At 45.5% G+C, this 23,093-nt stretch overlaps 1 protein-coding gene across 4 annotated transcripts in view; it reads right to left on the reverse strand.

Moving 5' to 3' along the window:
- Nucleotides 1–867: 867 nt before the first annotated feature.
- Nucleotides 868–23,093, reverse strand: part of WASF3 (WASP family member 3) — a 77,451-nt gene continuing 55,225 nt past the window's right edge. For 3 of the 4 annotated variants that reach the window (XM_032496412.1, XM_032496414.1, XM_032496413.1), the window contains exons 4-10: nucleotides 21,385–21,519; nucleotides 19,123–19,276; nucleotides 17,405–17,522; nucleotides 12,669–12,844; nucleotides 8,676–8,939; nucleotides 7,009–7,376; nucleotides 868–3,986 (exon numbers count right to left, since the gene is read on the reverse strand). In XM_032496412.1, the coding sequence (XP_032352303.1) occupies nucleotides 3,829–3,986; nucleotides 7,009–7,376; nucleotides 8,676–8,939; nucleotides 12,669–12,844; nucleotides 17,405–17,522; nucleotides 19,123–19,276; nucleotides 21,385–21,519 (1,373 nt within the window). In that variant the 3' untranslated portion in view covers nucleotides 868–3,828. Of the gene's footprint in view, nucleotides 3,987–7,008; nucleotides 7,377–8,675; nucleotides 8,940–9,696; nucleotides 9,864–12,668; nucleotides 12,845–17,404; nucleotides 17,523–19,122; nucleotides 19,277–21,384; nucleotides 21,520–23,093 lie in introns of all 4 variants that reach the window. The other variant, XM_032496415.1, reaches the window with a different exon arrangement.

Genomic DNA, 23,093 nt, shown 5'->3' on the forward strand with positions numbered 1-23,093 from the left:
CAATTTCGCCTGGCAGAAAAATCGAAACATTGGTCTTCTGTTGTAATTTGGTATTCAACAACAGTCTGTGGTTTTACAAATTACATTTTAAAATAAAAAAACAAAAACATAAACATTGCATCAAGTATTTATAGAATGAGTCCTGGGAACGGAGGACTAACTCTTTCCAGACCAATTCTTTACAGAAAACAATTATAAACTGGACAAAATATACCTCATGACTACTGAAGGCAGTGGAGACAAATCAGAAACAGAAAGATGCTACAGAAAGCTGATGCCTGGAAGGAAAAGAGTTTGGTGCCTTTCCTGTTTTTTAATAGCTTTTTTGTCTCTGGGAGCCGCCGGCCTGCTTTCCCGCAGGCGGCCACCCTCCCCTCCCCAATCCCCCCTCCGTCACCCCCCCCCCCGCACCGCTGTCCCCACGTGTGGTTCATGTCCCCCCAGGCCCTTTCCTGAGTTGGTGACTCTGCTCCACTCTTGGCCCCTCACATACAGGACAGAGAATGGCCCTTCTAAAGGACCCTCTCACGGAGCAAGCGGAAGCGTCTCAGGAGTCATCTGTGCTAGAGTATTAGTCACTACGATTGAGACTAGATGTGGTCAAGACACCTGTCTTGGAGGCGCTGCCTTCCGCTCCGGGAATGGCTTTTTTTCTTTCTAACAACACCAGTGCTTTCCCAAGTCACTTACAGACTCCAACCTGAACTCGTGGTCACTCAACAACTGTGTAGAAATTTCAACGGAAATCAGAGAGGCATCTTTGTTATCTAATAATGGAAATGTTAATTAAAAACCCTGTCCCATCCCCAACCTCTCCCCCCTAAAGACGGTTAAACTGACAACACTGTTACAAGTAAGCCAAAGTGCTTAGGGTTAAAAGTGTAATTTTATTTAGATGTTACTTGTACATAATCTATAGTAAGATATACAAACAGATAAAAATTGTTTACCAGGAGGTTTTTGTTTTAATACCACTTTAAATTCAATTTACAACAGCATTGGTAATACTGCAGGATGACAGACGAGACTCCGCTTTGGAAAACAAAAATTACTTGCTACCTGGATGATACATTCCCACGAGTCTTCAATGAATTAAAATGGATTGTGTATTTCAGCTGCAAATTATTACAAAACGTTCACAACCTAGCCACTTGGTGCTCAGAAAAGCTTTTGATACTCTAAAAATTTACTGAAATGAAGACGCTAATTCTCCAACAGTGTACTTTTACCGAAGAAAAACCTAAGTGACCAAATCTTACAGTTTGGCGCTAACAACGGGAAATCAACCACGTCGTGTGTGTGCGGTTAATGTGCGGTCCTGAGGAACCTCAGCCCCTCTGCCTGACCTATGACATGAAGAAAAAGCTTGTCAGAAATTAAAACTAAATACGCACGGGATGGGGGCGGGGGACTGGGACAATTTAAAATGACTTTACAACATGTAACTACTTTAAAATGTAAAATTCATAGTCATGAAGTATGCATTTAAACGTCTATCTCCATTTGGTTTGTAAATACTTTCTGAAAATGAAAACTGGCAATTCAAAATAGTCACTTTTTCCTTTTCCTGTAATATCATATTAGAAAAAGTCTGGATTTCATTTTTAGAATAAATCAAATGTGTTGAGAAAAATACTGCAAAAAATAGTCTAAGCTGGATTTTAGTCCTTTTCCATTCTTTTAAAGGCTGCCTAATACATCAGGGCAAAAGCTTTCTCACTAGTCAGAAAACCAAGTTGAAAACAACTTGTTGATTAAACTACAGGAAGACAACTAGTAATTAACAGGCTCATGAATATTTATGAGTAAAGTGCCACTATTTTATTGTAGTAAGATATAAGTAGAAGAAATCCTGACATGGATAATAGCTTTACGTGGTCTCTCCAACCTGAGAACAGAAGGGCCAAAAAAAAAAAAAAAAAACCAAAAAAAAAACCAAAGCAGCATTATCAAATATAAGTTCTAGAATTATACGGGTAATTCTTAATCCGAAAGAGACACTAAAGACAAAATACTGTAAGACAAAATATGCCTCAAACTGGTAAAAGTCCCAAGAAAAATGCCAACACAGTTGGCCTTCACGTTGAAAAAAAAAGGGAGAGAGAAATTAAAGAAACTAAAAAGTCATTGATAACTACTACGTACAGTCAATAAAATTACGGCGCCTAGCTCCAAGAAACAGAAACTCAAGAAGCGTGTGCCAGAACAGCAGGTTTGAGCTGAAAAGACTCAGATACCTTGGCGTGAGCACTTGGAAAGGGCGCAGGACCTGAGGCTTTTCAGAGATCCAAACCCAGTGACGAGAAGCCTGTTCTGAAGGCTCTGTACAAGGACCACACCTCCTACAGGCCATAAACGTCCCTCGGGGACACAGACGTGACCGGGGGCCAGCGACCCCCATGGGAGAACTCATTGACAAAACCCATCCATCAGGCTCCATTTCCATCCCAACCATCCTCCCAAACTGCTCTGTTTTGGCTTCAGATTTCTGCCCACAACTGACAGTCACCAAGAGGCGCGGTCCGTCTGACATGTGGCCCAGAGACGTCCTCAGGGAGTCAGGTGCCCTCGAGCATCTGTGAAGCCAGATCTAACATCAAAGCCTGTGGCATTTACTTCTTCCAAAGAAGCAGTTACCTTTCCTCCAGAATGACAGAATCTAAGCTCTGACTCCTGAGTTTGCCAGGGGTCAGCCTTGGCCAGAAACCCGCCCAGGGTCCCGGGTGAGCACATCGGGGAAAAGGGGAGGGAGGTGGCACTACACCTAAGGGTCTCCTCTGACCTGAGGGACCCGGTCGAGTCTCATGTGCCCACCACCCTGTGTGCTTCTAGGACAGAGTGAAGGCTGGGGCCCTAGTTGGCCACAGCACCAGGAAAGGCGAAAAGCTGTCCAAATCCATTCCCACCTCAACAGAAGCTTTCGGGATTTAGGCCGAGTGGAGCGAGGTGCCATCGGAAGCCATCTCTGCGGCACCAAGGCCTCCGCTGGCTTCCCCGGGATGCGGCTCCGCGAAAGAGGTTGTGCGGGTCTCTGCACCCAGCTCCAGACCACCCGGGCCTGTGCAGGCTGGACCCCCGGCTGCCGAGTGTCCTGAGGGTCACCCCAACGGCCCCTGGAGGATAAAGGACAGCTCCCCACTTCGTGACTGCTGTGCGGCTGAAACCTCGTACAGAAATGGTCAACGAGCACTGACCGCCTGAGCGCCCGCAGGGGCTCCTGCCTGGAGAGCGCCCTTCCGAGCCCACGGTTCTCAAGAGCGAGCAAAGGGAGTGCAATTCTTCAACAGAAGGCTCAAATTCACAGAGCTTACCAGGCCAAGAAACGGAAGCAGAAAGATAGGACTCTCCTGCTTGTCAAAACTTTCTCTCTAGAACCAAACTCTCCTTCTGAAATACACTTAAAAAAAAAAAGTTGAAACAACCTCACTGACCGGAAGACATCACTCTGACGCAGCCATTAATCTTGCAGAGACCTGACACCAGGCAGCTTCAAGGACACACAGCAAGCCTGCAGAATTAGGGTGACCGAGGGGAGTGAACCCAACCCGCACGAAACACTTTCACGGCCAAGAGAAAGGATGCAAAGGCTGTTGTCAGGACAATGCAACAGTTACAGCGTGTTTCCTCATGTGCAGCACGATTTGCTATGTTTAGTGGCACTTAAGTATTACACAGTAAATACTGAAAAAACCCAGAATTCTCGGATGTGCAAAAGCAATATCACATCATCGGTACAAAAGCCGCTAAGCTACAGGATTTTAACACCACGACGCAGGTGCTGCGACCACCTGCATCCTCAACACGCCGCCCGCGCCCGGCCCGGCCCCCTCAGTCGGACCAGTCGTTGTCGTCAAACTCCGAGTCGTCGTCCGAGTCGCTGTACTCGACAGCGATGCGCCTGGACAGGATGGTGGCCACGTCGTTGCCCACCGGCTCGCGCTTGGCCTCCTGCTCCCGCTGCTCCTGCACCTTCTTCAGCTGAATTCCTAGAGACACAAACGCGCAGCTGAGAATGACAGCCCTCGCTCTGCTTGCTCCAAATTAGAGAGGCAGCTTAGTGACTTTCTCTTTTCCTACTGACACTAGAATCGAAAGTTTTAGAAATCTAGAAAAACACCGTATGATATCACTCATATGTGGAATCTAAATATAAAGGAAAGAAAGGACACCATGAACTCATCTACAAAACAGAAACAGACTCGCAGACATAGTGAACAATCCTATGGTTACCGGGGGGAAGCAGGTGGGAAGGGATACATTTGGGAGTTTGAGATTTGCAAATGGTAGCCACTATATATAAAAATAACTAAAAAAAAAAAAGTTTCTTCTGTATAGCACAAGGAACTATATTCAGTATCTTGTAATCAGATAACCTTTAATGAAAAAGAACATGAAAACAAATATAGTATGTATATGAATGACTGGGACACTGTGCTGTACACCAGAAACTGACACATTATAACTGACTGTACTTCAATTAAAAAATTAAATTAAATTAAAAATAAAATTTAAAAGAAGTTTTAGAAATCTGAGGGAAGAAGCTTGGGAAATAGATGTTTCATGACCAAAATTAAAAAAAAAAAAGTGTACTCCAAGTCATAACATTCTTTACAGCAACGTGTTAAAACGTAAGAGAGTCAGTTACCATTTCAGGGCACATGAAAGAACATGAAAGCACGGAGCCACCGGCCGTGTGAGGCTGTTTCAAGGTGGATGTATGCTGGCCGGCGGTCCCATCCTGGACTGGGCAAACGTGAACACTCCTGTCATTACCTGGACTGCGCTGGAACCCAAAGGCCTGGAAAACAGCTGAGAGCGCCTGGCCAGGCTGGGATGGTAACTGAGAAAGCTCTGTTTCAATAGTTATTGTTGAAAATGGGTATGAAATACAACCATCCATGCTCTTGCTTTTAGTAAGTAACAAAACAGGATACCTGACTCTTTAATGTGTTATTTCTTTAACTTTTTCTCTCAAAATAATTCCAGGTTTATAAAATAGCTGTAAGACTAGTAGAAAAAATTTCCCATGTAACCTACTCAGATTCCCCAGCTGGTAACATGTGACCACGTCGTGACCTCTCCTTCACTCTGATTTACACACACTTTTCCTGGACCATTTGAGAGTGAGTGGCATATAATGTCCCTTTGCCCCTAAAATGCTTCATGTGTCTCTCCTAAAAAAACAAGGACCAAAATCAGACTATTTGCAGAGACACAACAGTACCATCTATTCTAGAAATTTTATTTAAATTTTGCAAAGAGACCTAATACAACAGATGGAAGTTTTCCACCAGGTTTGGGGTCCAACACAGGATCACCCGTCACATTAGGTGTCGTGTTTTACTAGCGTCCCTTAACCCGGGCACTTCTTCAGTCTCTGTGTTTTATGACCTCCATGTTTTCATAGGATGCCGCTTGATCTGGGCTCATCAGAGGTCTCCCCGTGCTCAGATCCAGGTAATACCTCACTCTCACGGGGCAAAGCTCACAGGTGTCAAAAAGCAAAAAACATTGTCCTAACAGGACCCCAAACTCGTTATCAGTCAGGTACTGCAACTCTGGGACTTTTTTTCTGAACAAAACCATTGTATGACAATGACAGTCAACATAGACAAGAACCCCAGGACCTGCAGGAGGGCCTGGCTGGTGGCTGGTCAGGCAAGAAGCAGGGACAGTCCTAGGATGACGTCAGGGACACTGCAGCCAGCTCTCTCCTTGGCCACCCCCGGACTGAGACAGCTAAGCTGTGACCAGCAGACGTGCAGCTCCCTGCCATATGGGAAGCCCTCGGAGTATTTCCACGCCCTGTCGGTGACCCTCAGCCAACATGCACCGGGACCGAGGGTTAGGAATAAATGATGTGGAACAGATGCCTAACGTGGGCTTCTCAGGGGGAGGGGCAGGTGGGGAGGGGCCAGGCTCCTCCACCCTGATCTGACCAGAGATGCTCTACTTCTTGTTTCACATTCTGAGGTTTGGTGGACTTTCATTTGACAAGTGTTTTGCTGCTTAAATAAATGTTAAGAAAACTACTGGCTTAGCCCATCAAACCAAAAATATGAAAAGTCTAAGACACATCCTAGATTTTCTTAAAAACTATCATTTGATATTAGCCCATTTGCTTTCATTTATACTTTTACCCTTAGAGTGGAATGCAGAGACAAGATCCAATTAATGGTCCAAAATGATCATTTTTTAAAGAAGCGGTGGTATGTATATACAATGGAATACTACTCAAACATGAAAAAGAATAAAATAATGCCATTTGCTGCAACATAGATGGACCTGGAGATCATCATTCTAAGTGAAGTAAGTCAAAAAGAGAAAGAAAAATACCATATGATATCACTTATATGTGGAATCTTAAACACATCACACACACACACACAAATGAACTTATATACAAAACAGAGAGAGTCTCACAGACATAGAAAACAAACTTATGGTTACCAAGGGGGGAGGGGGGGAGGGAGGGATAAATGGGGAGTTCGAGATTTGCAGATACTAACTACTATATATAAAGTAGATAAACAAGTTTATACTGTATAGCACAGGGAACTATATTCAATATCTTGTAGTAACCGATAATAAAAAAGAATATGAAAATGAGTATGTGTATGTTTCCATATGACTGAAGTATTATGCTGTACACCAGAAATTGATACAACATTGTAAACTGACTATGCTTCAATTAAAAAATAAAATAAAATGGGGTTTATCCAACCCCAATATTGTTTTAAAAATTTATCAATTTTTATTATCTATTTCTAGTCAAGAAAAGCTTTCCTGAATTCTCAATGCTTTATCATTATGTGTTTGCTCTGCAAACACATACAGTTACTGGCAAAAGTACATTTACTCCTAAAAAAACAAAACCAAACGAGGTCACTTTATCCGCATTCTACAGGACAGTCTACAGGTGGAGGGAGGAGTCGTCTGGAGCAGCTGGGGTGGTGGCCGGGACCGTGGACCCGCTGATGGGACAGGGTGCACTGGGGCTTCACTCACCCATCCGAATAGCAGCAAGAAGGTCGCTCCGGGCGTCGCTGATGGGCGGCTGTGCAGCGTCCTGTCTCTTGGCCTCGGCTCCCGGGGGGCCGTGCATGGGGGAGGAGGAGAGCGAAGAGCCTGCACCCGGAGGGCCCGGCGGGGGCGGCGGGGGGCCCGGGGGCGGCGGGGCTGTGACAACGAGCCCGCCAGAGGGAGGGTGAGGAGGACCTGCATAGGAGGAGCCCGCGGATGCTGGGAAGGGGGGCTGCATGGGGACCTGGAGGGGACTGACGAAAGCAGTCTGTGCGGAAGGGATCATGGGTGGGGGCGGCGGCGGCGGCGGTCCGGAGGGGTTGTAATACTCAATGATCTGTGCCGGGAGCATCCTGGCAAAGACACGAAACACAGAGTCACTAAAGCAGTAACAGAGGGTCACATCTCCGAGGTTTGCACAGGGCTCAAAGAGAGGCCTCCCCAAGCACAACACACACGGCCACATGAGTCTAAGACACTGCAGGATGCATCCTGCACACTCTGGATCGCAGGTCAGCATCACTCACTGTGATGGAATTCAAGAGCGTCTACTGACATGCATCAAAAAGATAACCCCTCAGAAAGTAACCTTCCGAACAGCTGACCACAGAGGTAAGAAGGCCTCACAAGTGCATCCTTTACTGGCATCTCAGAAGTGGTGGCTCAAAAACCCATCTTACAAGGCTTCTGTGGCCAGTCAGATTGGAAAATGCTGTATTTTCTCTCTCAACTCCCCGACGGAAATTCCCCAAGCCCACACCAACTATCAGAATCTCCAAAGCTTTGAAAACCCCTACAGCCGAGAAATCTGCTGTACTCTATTTAGCCAAGGGTTTCCCAAACAACTGGACCACAAACCCTCTCTCTGCCTGATACTTGCTAGGAGCCTCAGAACACACTCTGGGGATCCTGACTCAGAACCAGCCAGAGGAAAACGTGACCGTGTGGTCGGGGAGAAAACCCTCTGGAGACGGAGGGACGTACAGTTAGCAAGTGACACACGCTGCTCTGGAGTGAAAACACTGTCAGTGGGAACACACTTTGAACTTTCTTGGGCACTGACCTGAAGGGGGCTAGCTCTTTAAAGACTAAGGTGAAACCAAAAAGACAGCCTGTCAAAATACAGGTGGGTGCTGAAATGAATAAACACTTGAACGCCAGGGTCTTTTTTAGGAGGCATTTGAATTTCTCCCAAATGGCAGAAAAGAGGATCTGCTGGCAGAACAGCGTTTGGGCACCGAGAGGTCAGGGTTACACGCGCAGGTGTGAGACGTGCCCGTGGTGCTGTGCTGTACAGCTTTTTCCTTGGGATATGAGTTCTCTGCGGCTTGCCCAGGAGATACCGAGACCCGGAGGATTTGGGACAGGTTCCCCACACCGGCATCTCGTCCTTTGCCAACACCTTGGCTCGGTCATTCACTCAGACACAAAGGGAACGTGTATTCGTGAACAGACACAAACCTGAGGTTCATCTGTAATTACAAAAGAGGGGGCAGCTGACGCTACATTTTTAACACAGAATTCTTCACAACGGACAACATTCGTAACCAGTCATTCTTGGCTGCATTCGGGCCCCCAAACTATGATTAGTCAGTTCAAATTCTTCCGCCACACACAGCGAGGCCCCCGCGCAGGGGCCAGGCGCGGCTTACCCGTAGTCCGCGGGAGCCAGGGGCGCGGAGGCCTGCGAGCCCTCGGCGGCCTGCGGCGGGGGCGGCGGCGGCTGCTGGGGCCTGTTCAGGGCCACGTGCCTGGCCGAGGCCGACGGTGGCCGGTACTCGTGCTCGGCGGCCTGGTTTGCTGGCCCGTGTGCTGGCGCATCACCAGCTCCGTAGGAAGGGGTCACGGGCTGCGGGTGCAGAGAATGGTTGGGGGTCGCCGGATACGAGTAATCGGTGACATCCGAGGCGTGGGATCTGGCAGTGGGAACACGGGGTGGGGGGAAGTGAAATTAAGTTAGGACGACTTCCCCTCGCACGCACAAGCATACATTTGAATTACCACGTACTCAAGGCACAGACGTCACACACTCAGCCCCCCGGCCATCAGCAAGGTCTAGGCCCACAAGAACCTCCAAGCAACAGCACCGTTTCGGCTTTAGCGGCAAGAACGGTGTTACAGGGATTCAGAGCCACAGCTTGAAGCGACCGCGTCAGACGGCCAAGCATCGGACGGCAGAGCCCGCTTACACACCAGCGTGGCAGCGGCCTCTCCTCCAAGAGGGAAGCTGCGGGACAAGCTGCGCTTAGTTTAAAAACAGCGTCAAGGACAGAAGTTTTCAGCGGCGACGAAACAGACAGCATGTCATTAGACACTCTAAGGTGACAGACGAACCAGATAAATATCAACAGTATGGACAGAAATAGGAGCCAGGAGTGCAGTACGGTGAGTTGCAGTTTTCTTGAACGGAAGAAATGTATTTAGCCAAAGAAAGAGACAAGGAATGCGGGGCGCAGGAGGGCATCCTTGTCTGAGAGCACAGGTGCGCGCGGGGCTCTGAAAGGAACGGGGCCTCGTGTTAGTCAGCCCAGGTGGGGGGCCCGCGGGGGGGGGGGCAGCACTGCGGGGCGGCGAGGCTGCCGGCGTTAGTAACTGGGTTACGGCGGGCACCCCGCCCCCGGCAGCCGAAGCAGGGGCCGCTGGGCTGCAGTCCAGGAAAGCGGAGCCACAAACCCTCTGGGCGTCCCGTCCTGGCCCGCGCTCCCTGCCTGCGGCGGAGTCTTTGCGTCACTGATAAACTCAATGCCCATCTTCCTCCGCTCCCACTCTTCTCTCCTGGTTCTCACTTTCCTCACATTGACTTGCTGGGCTCTGTTAGGGTTCAGCTTGTGTCTCTCTCTCTGAAGGAAACAGGCAAACACACATTGGGTCTTTGGGATTCAGACAGTCGCGTCCCTGAACCGAAGCATCACACCGCAGAGAGCTCTCTAGATGACAAAGACTGCCTTTTTTTTCTTCCCTAATTGCAATATAATAATAACTCATAACTCATTTCTTCTCCTGTAATTGCAGTATAAATTCTAGATTACAGTGCACATCTGTCTTTTGAACTATGCCAACTGCTAGCAAAAGAGTTAAAAATACTTTTAAGGGGGAAAGAATCTGACCTGTGTTTGGATCTGGCATATTTTAAAAACAAATACCGAAATCTCTGGAGCCCCTGATGACTGCATGACGGGGGGTGGGGGGGGCGCTATGTCCCAGGTGGGGAGCAACCTCCTAAAGGGAACAAGCTCATCTAACAAACCATGGAGTGCTTCGGAGGAGATGAGGAGCCAGAAACGGTGACTGTCCTGGCGCGACTGAGAGTGCTACCCTACAAGGTGGCTCTGTGATACACAGCCAGAAGGAGCCAATAAGAAGAGCACAGCCGGACGGAGGAGGGAGTAAGGGAACAGCAGTGAACGTCTGACTCCAGAGTGACGGCAGCAGAGCTTGGAGGGCAGGGCTCTGATGGAGGGTGGGCGGGAGGGGGACACCAGTGGGCTGGAGGGGGGTGAGGAGGACGGTGACCGCTGAGAGACAAGGACCCCCACAGGACAGCAGAGGTCAGCCAGGGTACAGTGTGCGCACAGGCGGGCGGTCCTGAAGCTCTGTGCTCATCAGTAATTATCTGTCACAGGAAAGAGAACTGGTGGAGTGAATATGGTGTGGAAACAGGAAGAAGGACGCACAGCAGAGGAGGCGCGGCGGGAGAAGCAGTGACTCCCTCAGGGCTGTGCGGTGCGCAGGTGGGCAGAGCCGGGCGGCGGTCACACCCAGAGCAGGATGAGAAAAGGCACAAGGTCAAGGGCATGGAGGCCTTGTGCTTCCTGACCAGTGGGGAGAGGGCAGTGGGCAAGCATCTCAACAAGCCTCGGCCTCAATTTACGCTTAGAATCAAACCGTTCCCGACGCTCTAGGAAGAGAGCAAAACTCCTGATTAGTTTATGGGGCCGGGTCAAGACGGGTCACTTACACGGACAGCTGACACACATGCCATAGAACGTGATACTCAAATTATGCTGAATACGTCCATTAAAAACTATGTTTCTAAATAATATTCAAAACGTGAATATGAGAAATAAAAAATAATCAAAAGACAGAAAAGAGAGAGCGTGATTTCAATTCTGTAAAAGAAAAACACACACACGTATACAAAAAAGACCAGAGGAAGACGTCCACTAAAATTCTAGCGGTGGGTTCTCTGGATAATCAGACTGTGAATAATACTTTTATTTTTTCCTATAATTTCCAAATAGAAAAGTTTATCTTGTTTCATAATAAGGAAAAAGTGACACACTTTAGTAGAATAAAAAAATAAGAATTTCCAAAATACTGTAAAGGACATAATTCATCAGTTTCATACTCAACATGGAACAATCTAATCTCAGATGCTGGAATGAATATCAGTCATTCAACTGAGATTTTAAAAAGTCAACTTTCCAGCTGTATCTACTGAAAAAAAAGAATATATGTGGAGTATTATAAAGCATATGTTTTGCATGAGTTAATAATCACAACTGAATTAGTTGGAGAAAACCAAAAAGCAAACTGACATCCTGGGAGCTACCAAGTTCAAGTGCTTCCCCCACCTGAAGAACTATGAACAGAAGTGTGTCATCATTCTTACCTTCTATAGAAATAAACCGGCATAAAGATTCAAACTTGAGGCAGGGGTTCAGGTAAAGTGCCAATAATTCTCTTAAGAGTTAACTGATGACACAGAAAGTTACCTAGAACTCGCCTCAGAGTCAGTGACCGACAGCCCTTGTGGGGCAGGAGTGCTGACGGAACTGCAGCCACCAGGTACTCAGTCTGTGCTGAACACTCAAGGTAAAAAAAACACAAAGTGTTTTTGATATAACGCAAAGTCCAAGTTGTTGCTGTTTTTGAAGCATCCTTGAATCATGTAAGAATTCTCTATTCACATGCTTAAATGCCGACAGAAGACTCCAACTTTACAGAAACAGAAATAGGAAATTAACCTGAAGTTAAAATCGGTCACTTTCTGTCATTTCAATGAAGCCCTTTTGTGATAAACGCTGCTTAGTGACCACATCTCTCATATCTGCAAGAAATATTTTTACTTAATTGCTAACACATTTTTAAAGCAAACGCCAACAGAATTCTCCTCCTGCAATTAAAATACATAAGATTAGTGAACTGGAAAAAAAAACTCTTTCATTCATCACTTTTTGAAAAAGGTTAGCAAAAAGAAGTTATCCCTTAATCACATCAATTACCACCTCCCAATCGTTGTAAACACCAAGTGGCAAAGGAAATGCAACATTCTAAGCAAAAGAGGCAGAGAAAGAATTAAATGATTATGAAGATTAAAACGTCAGTCATTGGCAGTTACTAAGCTCAAATTCAGAATCGATGTTAACAAAACTATATCTAGATGAACTGAATGATCGAGTTAAGTCAGAAAGATGGAAAATCACACAAAGTAAGCCCACATACAGTAAAACTGCTTTAAAGCATTATTTCAAAGTCAAAAAACATAGATCGTGGATTTTTAAGGAAAGTTTGGAAACACACTGTGGGCCACATAAACACAGCTTACTGGTGCATTTCCATTTACAGAGAAGCCCAGCCCAGCTTGGAGGCCAGGGCACCGCGCACACGCACGCACATGCACACACACACGCACATGCACACACCTAGTGTCTGGGGACAAGGATCCCTCGGAAGACGCTCCGTGGTGTGTGCTCTGGGACAACCTGGTGTCGGGTCTAAGCTCTTTGTCATACGCCATCATATTCCACTCCTGGCGCCTGTTTCTGGCTTTTCTAACCTTTTTCACCTCTCGGGTGGTGCCATCTATACGCTTTTGCTCCTGACGTCCAGGAAAGGAGGCAAGCGTCCGAGACAGAAGGAAGGAAAACAGCAGGTTAGTGCAGTCGGCAAGCAGGGGCCAGCCTGGTGTGCAGACAAGACAGCCCCACTCCCATTGCTCTCGGGCCGACAGCATCCCCACTCCGCGCGTGCTCCTCTTACTGACGCAGACCCAACGAAAATAACACACACCCAGCGACTGGACACAAATGAGGAAGAGCCACTGCGCTGCGACTTCAAGAGGGGCTGACCATCATTTTTGGTAAAGAATTCCCCCCTCGCTAGAATGTAGCTTATTTTAAATGTATTCCACCTTTTAGGTCTTTGTTACACAGATGAGGTAACTGACCACACCAGACACAGAAATCATTTCCCATCACTGCACAATTCTGGCTGGTTAACATGCAATCATCTTTCAATAAATTATTTTAAATGGTTCATTTCAGTCTCTAGAAGGTTACCACATAATATTTAAGCTAACCCTGCAACATAAAACAAAAACGAGATAAAAACTTACCTTCCTACACAAAGAAGCGTTCTTGCTGCAGCCCTACTTTGCCAGCAAAAATGTGCTCAGTAAACACTTGGGTCCTATGTGGGTGCTTTAAAGGTGAGGACAGTTACTTCTATGTGAGTTTGTATGTTCTTCCTGGTTCCCACGTGAGATTTGCTGAACTATGTGCCTTTAAGTCCCATGCCCCCTCTTCCAGTAGTACCTCCACTCTGTGGCTGTAAGAGCGGACACGCTCAGGATATGCCGACTGAATGACCACACCTCCCCTTACGGAGCCTGCAGTCGCGTAGGGGAAGCCCACAGTCTCACAGATACATGTGTGATTATAAAACCCTGCAAGGTGAGCAGGTGTGAGTTCTGCAGAGGAGCACCAGCCAGGTGCACATGCAATGGACAGAATGTGCAAGGCAGTGAGGAGGAGGGACAGACATTGGGACATTAGGAGAAATGACAGAAGGTGAATGTGAATTAGGGCAAACGGCTCCTAGGGTCTGGACGGTGCGCAAGACCTTGAAGGCTGTGTAGAAATGTTCTTTATCCCAAGAGCAACAGGAAACCATGATGACTGAGGGGAGGGGCTGGTGCACTGAGGAGCCCAGGGAAAGTGTCGTGTCGTGGAGAACCCGTTCAACGGGGAAGGCGGGGACGCCATTGGCAAGCTGCTCAGCTGTCCAGGTGACAGGATGGGAGGTGGCTCGTGGCGGGGTAAGGAGAACTGACTGTTCACACAGGTGTCCAGGAGGCTCAGGTGATGCCTTGGCAAAGGATGTGAATGTAACATTCACAGAACACATACAAACGGCTAATAAATAAAATAATAATGAGATGTGGAAAGATGTGGATGCATATTAGATTTTCTGAGGGGTTGGGGAGCTCATCAAAAAAAAAACAGGAATAGTCCATCAACAGACGGATGGATAAAGAAGACACGGTGCGTGTATTCCGATTACTCAGCCATAAAGAGAACGAAGTTTTGCCATTTGCAGCAACATGGATGGACGTGGAGGGCATTATGCTAAGTGAAGTCAGTCAGACAGAGAAAGACGTCCGTTGTATGACATCACGTATATGTGGAATCTAAAAAAGACAGCTAACTAGTGAATATATAACAAAAAATAAGCAGACTCACAGATGTAGAGAACAAACCAGTGGTCACCAGGGGCGGGGGCAATGCAGGGGTGGAAGAGGAGCGTATAAAACTTTTTTAAATACATGAGGATAAGGCCAAGCACCATCACCATCAGGACTGGAGGAGGCCAGTTAGGAGTATTAACTGGTTCAGTCTTTTAAGGGTCAGGGGCAACAGGATGGTATCTTCCAAAAATTTAAATCCACACTGTACTTCTGGGAATTTACCCTGAAGAAATATCCGCTCACGTGTACAGGTGCCCCCCCACCCAGTGCTGTAACTGCAGCAATTCAGAAGCCACCTAAATACTCATTAACACGGTCATGAGTGAACAGCTTCTGAGGCATTCAAACCCTGGAACATGACACAGCTGCTGGAAAGGACGAAGTGCATCTTCACGATGTCACTACACATACGTGTGGGGGGGGGGTCATATGCAGCACAGTGCTAGGAATAAAACATACTTCGTGAGCTGCACATATATGTGCGCACACATATATTTACAAAGGCTTAAAAAGTCAAAAAGTACGCACACCCATCTGTTCCCAGAGGGTAGCTACGCCTGGGAACGGGAGAAACTCAACCCCAAATTTTCTAAACCCAGGTTTTTCCTTCAGCGTAGGCTGGGCATTTTACAGCTGGCCTGTATTGTCTGTATACTTTTAAAACCAAAAGAAAAGAAAAGCGGGAGGTTTCAATGGATTCCAGTGTACAATCCGATTAAGAGTCTCCGTATTAAACTGATGAATAATTATGACCTTTAAGAGATGTGTGCTGACACAGTTAGGGGTGAGTGTTTGGAAACCTGCCACTGTCTTTACAATGATTTACCCTCCAGTCTACCCAGCAACAGGCAACCAACACACACACGAACCAACCACGACACAACGTTAACTGTCGTGCGTCTGACTGGCCTACGTTACATCCTTAGAAGCCCCCGTCTGCCCACCAGCACCCACCTCCCTCGCTTCATCACTGTCACCCCCCTGCTGCCACCCCCTACTTCTCCCCCCAGCACTGCACCTGCAGCCTTAAAACGACATCACTATTTGCGTAACCGTTAAAAAATGTTTTTAAACTATCAAACTAGGGAAATTCAAAGTTCAGGAACATGGGATTTCTTATCCCCAAATTTTTCTGAATTAATTTTTCCTTCAGATGGACTTGTCAGTCCCGAACTGATAGAGACTCTCGGGTTTCCAAAACCCTGGGGCACGAAGGGCCTCTTGCCTCGTTTTCCGTTCCTATGGAACGCAGACTTGCATTGAGATTTTCACATTTCTTTCCCTCTGTGATTTTCCGAGGACTGCGGGATTATTTAACGCTTGTTTCTCCTGCTATATTGTAATCTCCTTGAGGGCGGTAATGCTTTCTTTTTCATCACAGCATTCAGAAGGCATTCGAAAAAAAGAACCATTATATAAGTGAATGGATACGTTCTCATCAGAATTTTGTGTGTTTGAGAAATATGGAATGAGACGAAACTGCCAAGGAAATGACAGAAAATCCTGAAGACACACTAATCACACATAGTAGATTAAGACTGTTTTTCCCTGAGGAACAGTAGTTAAAAAGTTACATATTTTTTAATGTTTTTTGGGGGGAGGTTCTTAGGTTTATTTACTTATTTATTCTGTTTTATTTATTTATTTTTCCATAAAGTATCGCTGGCTCTTCTGGGACAGTCCTGAGAGGACTGAGGATTAAAGGAGGCAAGTGTCAGGGCAGAGCGCCCTGAAGCGCCCTGGGCTTTTGCCCTGTTGCCAGAAAAACATTCGGGGATTAAGACCAACAGGCCTTTGAAAATCTGTTCCTTTTCTTTTCAAGAGATTAGTGCCTTGTTTTTCTTCACCTAATGCTTTGTAGCTTCTTCACTTGAATATTTCTCCACCTGAATTCTGAGCAGCTCTTCCAAGATCTCCCACTAACAATCTCCCCAGCCCACCAGCCTGGGAAGGCGCGCGGGTAGCCGGTCTGCGGAATCTGTCTTAGAACTCGTGGTGACATCTCACATTTGCAGCCTGCAAACTGTTTCCATGTCCCCTTTCCTAATTCCTGTTTTCACATCTCGGATTTTCTTCCACCTCAAGCCATCCCTCCTACTGGGCCAATAGACCCAAACTCCCCAAGACCTTAAGGCAGCCAAGCCACACAATGCTAAGCTTTTCTCTTAATGAATACATCTTCCTATTTGTCAAACAAACCAGGTGGTCATTTTTCAAATAGGTCACACAGGAAAGTCTTAGCAAATATTTGCCTTTGGAGAATTAACTCTAACTTCCAGTGGTGTAAGTCTAATTTCTGGGCCCCAAAGACACCATTTTCAAAACAGAAGTCCCTTTGTCTGAGAGTGGACTCGGTCCTTCCAAGAGTGTTTGCAGTGCAGATGCTTCTCCCTTCAGACTTGCCAGTCTTGCCTACGAACATCCCCGGGAACCTCACGTTCAGTAAATACTATCCTCTAAACGTGCAGATCACACGTGCTCCTCAATCCAACATGAACATCTCAAGGTCTTAATTACAGTTAGGTGGCAACCCAGCAATTAATACTGTTAAAAAGACCAAAGCAGGTAATTCTATCTGATAAGGAATGTCGACTGCTTTACAAAATTTGTAAGAGCAGAAGAGAAGTCATAAAACACAGTTACAAACAAAACTGAAATTTTAGCCACTACTTTCATTAAAGCAAAGCAAGTATTAGAGAACAAGTCAGAGTGTTTATTGAAAATAGCTTTACTGTGTTAGGCGGAATGGTCCCTGCCCTCATGGGAAAAACGCAACCTCTAAAAGCCCTTCAGCACTAAACCCAACATCTCAACCATTTAAAGAAAGAATTTACTGATTTTAAATTTCTAATTTGTACACGAGAATCCCACTGACGCGTGTATACGCCCATTTCCCACACTAGAATCACTCACTTTCTGACGTCTTTTCTCTTTCCTTTTATCTTCTGTGTCCTGTAGCATTTTTTCTTTCCAGAGGTCAAAGAAATAGGAAGGGTCAGTATAGAACTTCAGTCCGTCCTTTTTATCATCTCTGTAAATCAGCACGTGACAAGTCGGGGGTGGGGAGAAAAGGCTGTCAGACATTTTCACACGGGATTAATACTAACTTACATTTATGGGCATTTTAACCGTCCTATACATTGTTAAGTCTCTGAATTTTCCTTACTTGAAAAAATGAGGAAACATGCAAGAACAGCAACTTTTTCTAGAATAATTAAGTGAAAACCACTCTTGCAAATTTAGATTTAGGTATAGAAAAGTGCTAACCCCAAATCACAAGACAGCTCAGAAACAGTGCTGTTTAATACCTCAGTTATTGCAAGGTATGTTTGTTTTATTCCAACGAGGGCTGAACAAAAGCAAAATCACAAGTTAAAACATTAGGCCTACACTACTACTATTCATAACGTCACTAATTTTTACGGAAGTGTGCTAAAACCACCGGAAAAGTATACATGTTTCATAGAAAAAAGTGGCGTCCTGGCCCTCTCCCACCACGGTTTCCCTGGAATCTCTTACATTTTTTGAGAACCTTTCTGTCCACACTGAAAGAAGAGGGTGCAGTCTGGACCATTGCTCTACCGGCAGGGCTGCAATAAAGGGCAGGCCCGGGCATCTCCTGCTGGACCCTGAGAAAGGACAGGCCCTCAGACCAGGAAAAGCTCTGCTCACTCCCCGAGGAGGGCCGGCCGGCCCAGGAGGGTAGAGGTGGAGCTGAAGGACTTGCTGAATTCAGGAGCACCGCCCAGCAGAGCCAGTCCAGGGGGCGGTGGGGACCACCTCCCACCAGCCTGAGACCATCAGGGGCTGAAGGAGTGAGTTCGCGGGGGGGTGAAAAGGTGGGAAGGAACGAGGGACATGAGAAGGTGTGTGAAACTGGGAAAGAGCCCCCTGAAGCGGCAGGAGAGAGAAGAGCCGTTTCAAAGAGCATGTTTAGTTAGTTTCTTAATATTGACCTTTTGCGTGACTTATTTTCCCTTCTTTTTCTTGGGAGTTTGGTCCTAATGCTGTGTCCCCCCACCTTCACCACAACAGAAGGTTAGTTTCTTGACTACACACACATCTTGGAGAGCCCCAGCGCTGCAGAACGAATTTTCCTGAATTAAGCAGCAAACGTCTCTGCTGCGCTGAGACGCTGAGGCAGGTATTTTGCTGCGTTATAAATGAGTCAAGCAGCTCCTTTAAACTGGACTTTGCATACGAGGAACAGCAGAACCGCACAGGATTATTATGTAACGTGTCCGCTTCTACTTAAGCTGCCTGCATTTATTTATTTTCTTTAAAAAAATGTTTTTGGGGGGGAGGTAATTAGATTGATTTTTTAATAGACGTACTGAGTGTTGACCCCAGGACCTTGTGGATTAGGCGCTCCCTCTACCCCTGAGCTACGCCCTCCCCCTCCAGGCATCTGCATTTAAAAGCTAACATCAGAGCTCACACTTCCCTTGGTAAAGTTTATCTATATTTTGAAATACTTGAACTTCAGCAATTCCGTACCAATAAGTAATTTCACTGTGTGTAACACCGCAATTGTTATTTTCAAAGTTTGAAAAAAGTACTTCCACCGCCCCGCCCACCTCTCTCGACTTCCTCACACTAAAGGCTCTGCGGACACACGAACCGAACCGTACCTGTAAGGTGTCAGGATATTCAGAGGAGGAGGTTTATCGCTCTGGTTGTAAATGTCGGCAACAGGGTTTGGAATGCTGTTCTTTGAAACCACCTGCTGGTCTTGGACTGTGGAACTTTTGAAAGCTTTTTTCATGTTGATGTCCTGTAGTGACACTATTTAGAGAGAAGTCCCCCAAGGTGGGTTACATGGGGATATTTTTACTGTTTAGAAACAAGCATAAGTGGACTGACAATCGCACACATCTCCTAGACCAACCGAATGTCTTTTATGGCTCATTTAAAACCATGCTTAAATAGCACGTGCACTCCCTCCCTCTGATGAACAGCAGTTATCTCTGCAAAATGAAATCAAATTATGCCTTGTCTTCTTTTGTAATGACATAATTATTTCACTGAACCTAGTGTTAGAGCATCATTCTTCACTTAAACAGCACTTCTCAGAAACCACACAGGAATACAGGCATGAGTGTACAAGGCATGTAAATACAAAGATGCGGGTACCCTGGGGGAAAAACTGCTCAGTTAATACCAGTTTAATTACAATACATGTGGGAAACACTTCAGCAAAAATTACACAAATGTAAAAAGTGCACTAAATTTCTCCGTCACTAACATTAAGGAAAGAGGCAAAGCTTTCCAATACACCTGTCGTTCCGGAAAGTAAGTAGCATGGCACAAGTCTATGCTGAGAAGCGAGCGAACCAGGCTAGTCACACTCATTTCCTGTGTCTGCACACACTTTACATCTCAGGTGTCAACTCACTGGACCTTGACACAGACTTTTTGAGGCGGGCAAGCTGGACCAATGAAGCTGACAGGAAGGGGTCTTAAATGACCTTCCCAAGGTCACCCAGCAAAAACAGTGGCGGCCAAAGCAGAGGGCAGATTTCCCAACTTGGTCAAGTGATTTTTCAACAATAACATTCATGCTAAGAAGAGCAATGAGGTAGAATGCTGACTGGAAGGGGATGTTAAGGATATGAGATACACTGTAGAATCTGATGAGATTTAACCTACGGATTAACCTTTTTAAGGTTTATCACAAGATTTACAATTGCAAGAGCCAACAAAAAACTGAAGATGAGTAAGTATTTTAAAAAAGCATTCGTGATACCAATTTGAAAAGTGAATGATGGATTTAAATGTTAAAAGTTCCCTTTCTGAATAGATCAAGTAGCTATTCAAATTTTTATTTTTTCAAATGAAAAATAAATTTAGCTTCCTACTTATTGTTGGAAAAGAATGTCTATAATGGATGTTAAAATACCAATGTTCTACCTTTCTGTTAAATTTTTAGTTCACTAAAATTTTGACTTTTGAAAAAGACTTCAACAAGAGAAAACAAACATATCTGTTTTAAATGATCAGGGACAAATTCCATAAGTAACTATACTAAAAAATAAAGCCTTCATTTAAAAATTAATACTATTATTACAGGTCTAGTAGAAAAATGAGATGCTGGGATTGTTTTAACGTAACAAGAGAAACTGTAAAATAAAGGTAAAAGTAATTTTTAATCTGAACATTTTTCTCAAAGTAAATATAAAATGGCACATCTTGACCTTTTTTTTTTTTGTAGATTTTTTTCCAGTCTAATCTCAGTCTTCCATTCAAAAGATATGGCAAATGAAATTTTTAAAAAGGACTTGCCGAATTTTCATTTTGTTGAAACCACCCCAACTCCAGAGTGTACCTTCCTAATGACCGTCAGTTAACTACACAGTGTCTGTCACACTAACTTTGTTTTATAACCCCGAGGCCTAGGGGCCTTCAGTAAAGGCTGCTTCTGGGAACTTTAATCAGCGGATCCCCAGGATTACCTACAAGCACCCGCCCGAGAACAGCAGCGGGTGGAGGGCCCCGCTGGGCTGCACCACCTGTCACAGCACCCCCCCCCCCCCGCCTAGCTGGACGGTACCTCTGGAGCGAAGCTGTGATCTTCAGGTAAGAAAGCATCTTTAAAACAACCACCCATAGCCTACATTAGGATTTCCAATGCTGAACGCACTCCAAGTGTCCTTTAAAACACTTGTACTGTAGTTCATTTAAAAAGAGATTGTGGCACATAAGGCAGACAAGATGTGACTCTTTTAATCACTGATTAACGCAATGCTGTGGGCTTCCCCCTCGCTATTCTTCTAGGAGAAGGCAAGATGAAGTCTGCGCACTCGACCCCAGGAAGCACAGTAATTGCCCTGCGATTAATCACTAGCCTCTTGCCCACATCACTGAGAGCTCGCTGCTCTCAGGCAATTACGTACCCTCTTCCACTGTTGAATCCAGCTGGGTGACTTTGACGGCAAGGCGATCGATCCTGTCTTGCAGAGAATTTGCTCTGATGTAGAAGTTGTTGGCCTCATTAAACAGCTCGCCGAATATGTCTTCCGCATGTTTGCCTGGAGAAGGAGCGACCGGGGGAGGCCGTCTGGTGAGAACTCGCATCCTCACCAACGCCGATTACCGACAACACGTGGGATGTTGGGCGAATGACCACAAAAATAAAGAATCCCAGTCAAAGGCCTTTAGAATTTTTGAAAATTATTAGGGATATTCATACATATCTGAAATTGACCCAAAGCTGTAGGGTTTTTAAACGCCCCAGGCAGTATAGAATTTTTACTTAAGTATCACACGAGCTACCACACAAGTAGCTTCCCATTCAATTAAACTTCTTTGGAAGAAAAAATTACTCTTATTTTGCACGCTTTATGTGTAAACATCTCAGGACCTAAACTTTCCTTTTACTTCCCAAGGTAAGTGAACAAATCATGTTGGTTTCTAAATTTAGGATTTTACCTCATTCACAGCTGGAAATGTTAGATATCTTACGTGGTGCCCAAAACTGCCCCCTGGCATTAAATTCTTCTAATTCATATTCTGAAATCTAAGTATATGGCGCTGACTCTGGCACTCCCTAAAAATCGGTCTGTTGAATTCTGAGTTAAATTTTTCTGCACAGATCATCTCTTCAATCTTAAAATGTAATTAGCAACATTCCTGAAAATTTAACAAGCAAGATAGTAATCAGTATCTGCTTACGTCGAATTTCCAAATAATAACACCATTCCTTTATTCACTCAACAAACATTTAATAACTGCCTACTGACTGAGGTACACCTGCATTGTATCTTCCCGGATAGAGATACCACTTTTTTTTTTTAACTAGTTCATTTTTTCAGAGCAGTTTTAGGTTCACTGAAAAACTGGGCAGAAAAGCAGAGAGTTCCCGTACACCTCACCCCCCACCCTCCCCAGACACATCGCCTCCCCGACTATCCACGTCCTGCACCATAGGAGGACCTTTGTTTAAATGATGAACCCACGCTGACATGTCATCATCACCCCAAGTCCATGTCCACATTAAGGCCACTCTAGGTGTTGTACATTCTGACATATATGTGGTGACATGTATCCACCACTACAGTACCACACAGAGCAGTTTCACTGCCCGAAAAATCTTCTGTGCTCCGCCTATTCACCGCCCCCTCACCCAACCTTGGCAACCACTAATCTTTTTTTCCTGTCTCCATAGTTTTGCCTTGTCCAGAATGTCCTATGACTGGAATCACATAGTATGTAGCCCTTTCAGATTGGCTCCTGCCACTTAGTAATGTGCATTTAAGGTGCCTCCGTGTCTTTTCATGGCCCGACAACTCGTTTCTTTTTGTCACTGAATAACATCCCTTTATCTAAATGCAACAGTTTTACTGATCCATTCACCTGCTGAAGGACATCCTGGTTGCTTCCAGGGTTTCGTGATTCTGAGTAAGTATTTGGGGGCAGCTTTTTGTGTGGACCTAAATTTTCAACTCATTTGGGTGAATACCAAGGGCTGTGACTGCTAGATTCTGTGTTAAGAATACGTTTAGTACTTTAAGAAACATCTAAACTGTCTTCCTAAGTGGCTGCACCATTTTCCGTTGCCGCCAGCAATGAACGAGAGTTCCTGTTGCTCCACATCCCCGTCAGC

Source organism: Camelus ferus, chromosome 14 (genome assembly GCF_009834535.1).
Source record: "Camelus ferus isolate YT-003-E chromosome 14, BCGSAC_Cfer_1.0, whole genome shotgun sequence".
In the NCBI taxonomy this organism is placed as follows: domain Eukaryota; kingdom Metazoa; phylum Chordata; class Mammalia; order Artiodactyla; family Camelidae; genus Camelus; species Camelus ferus.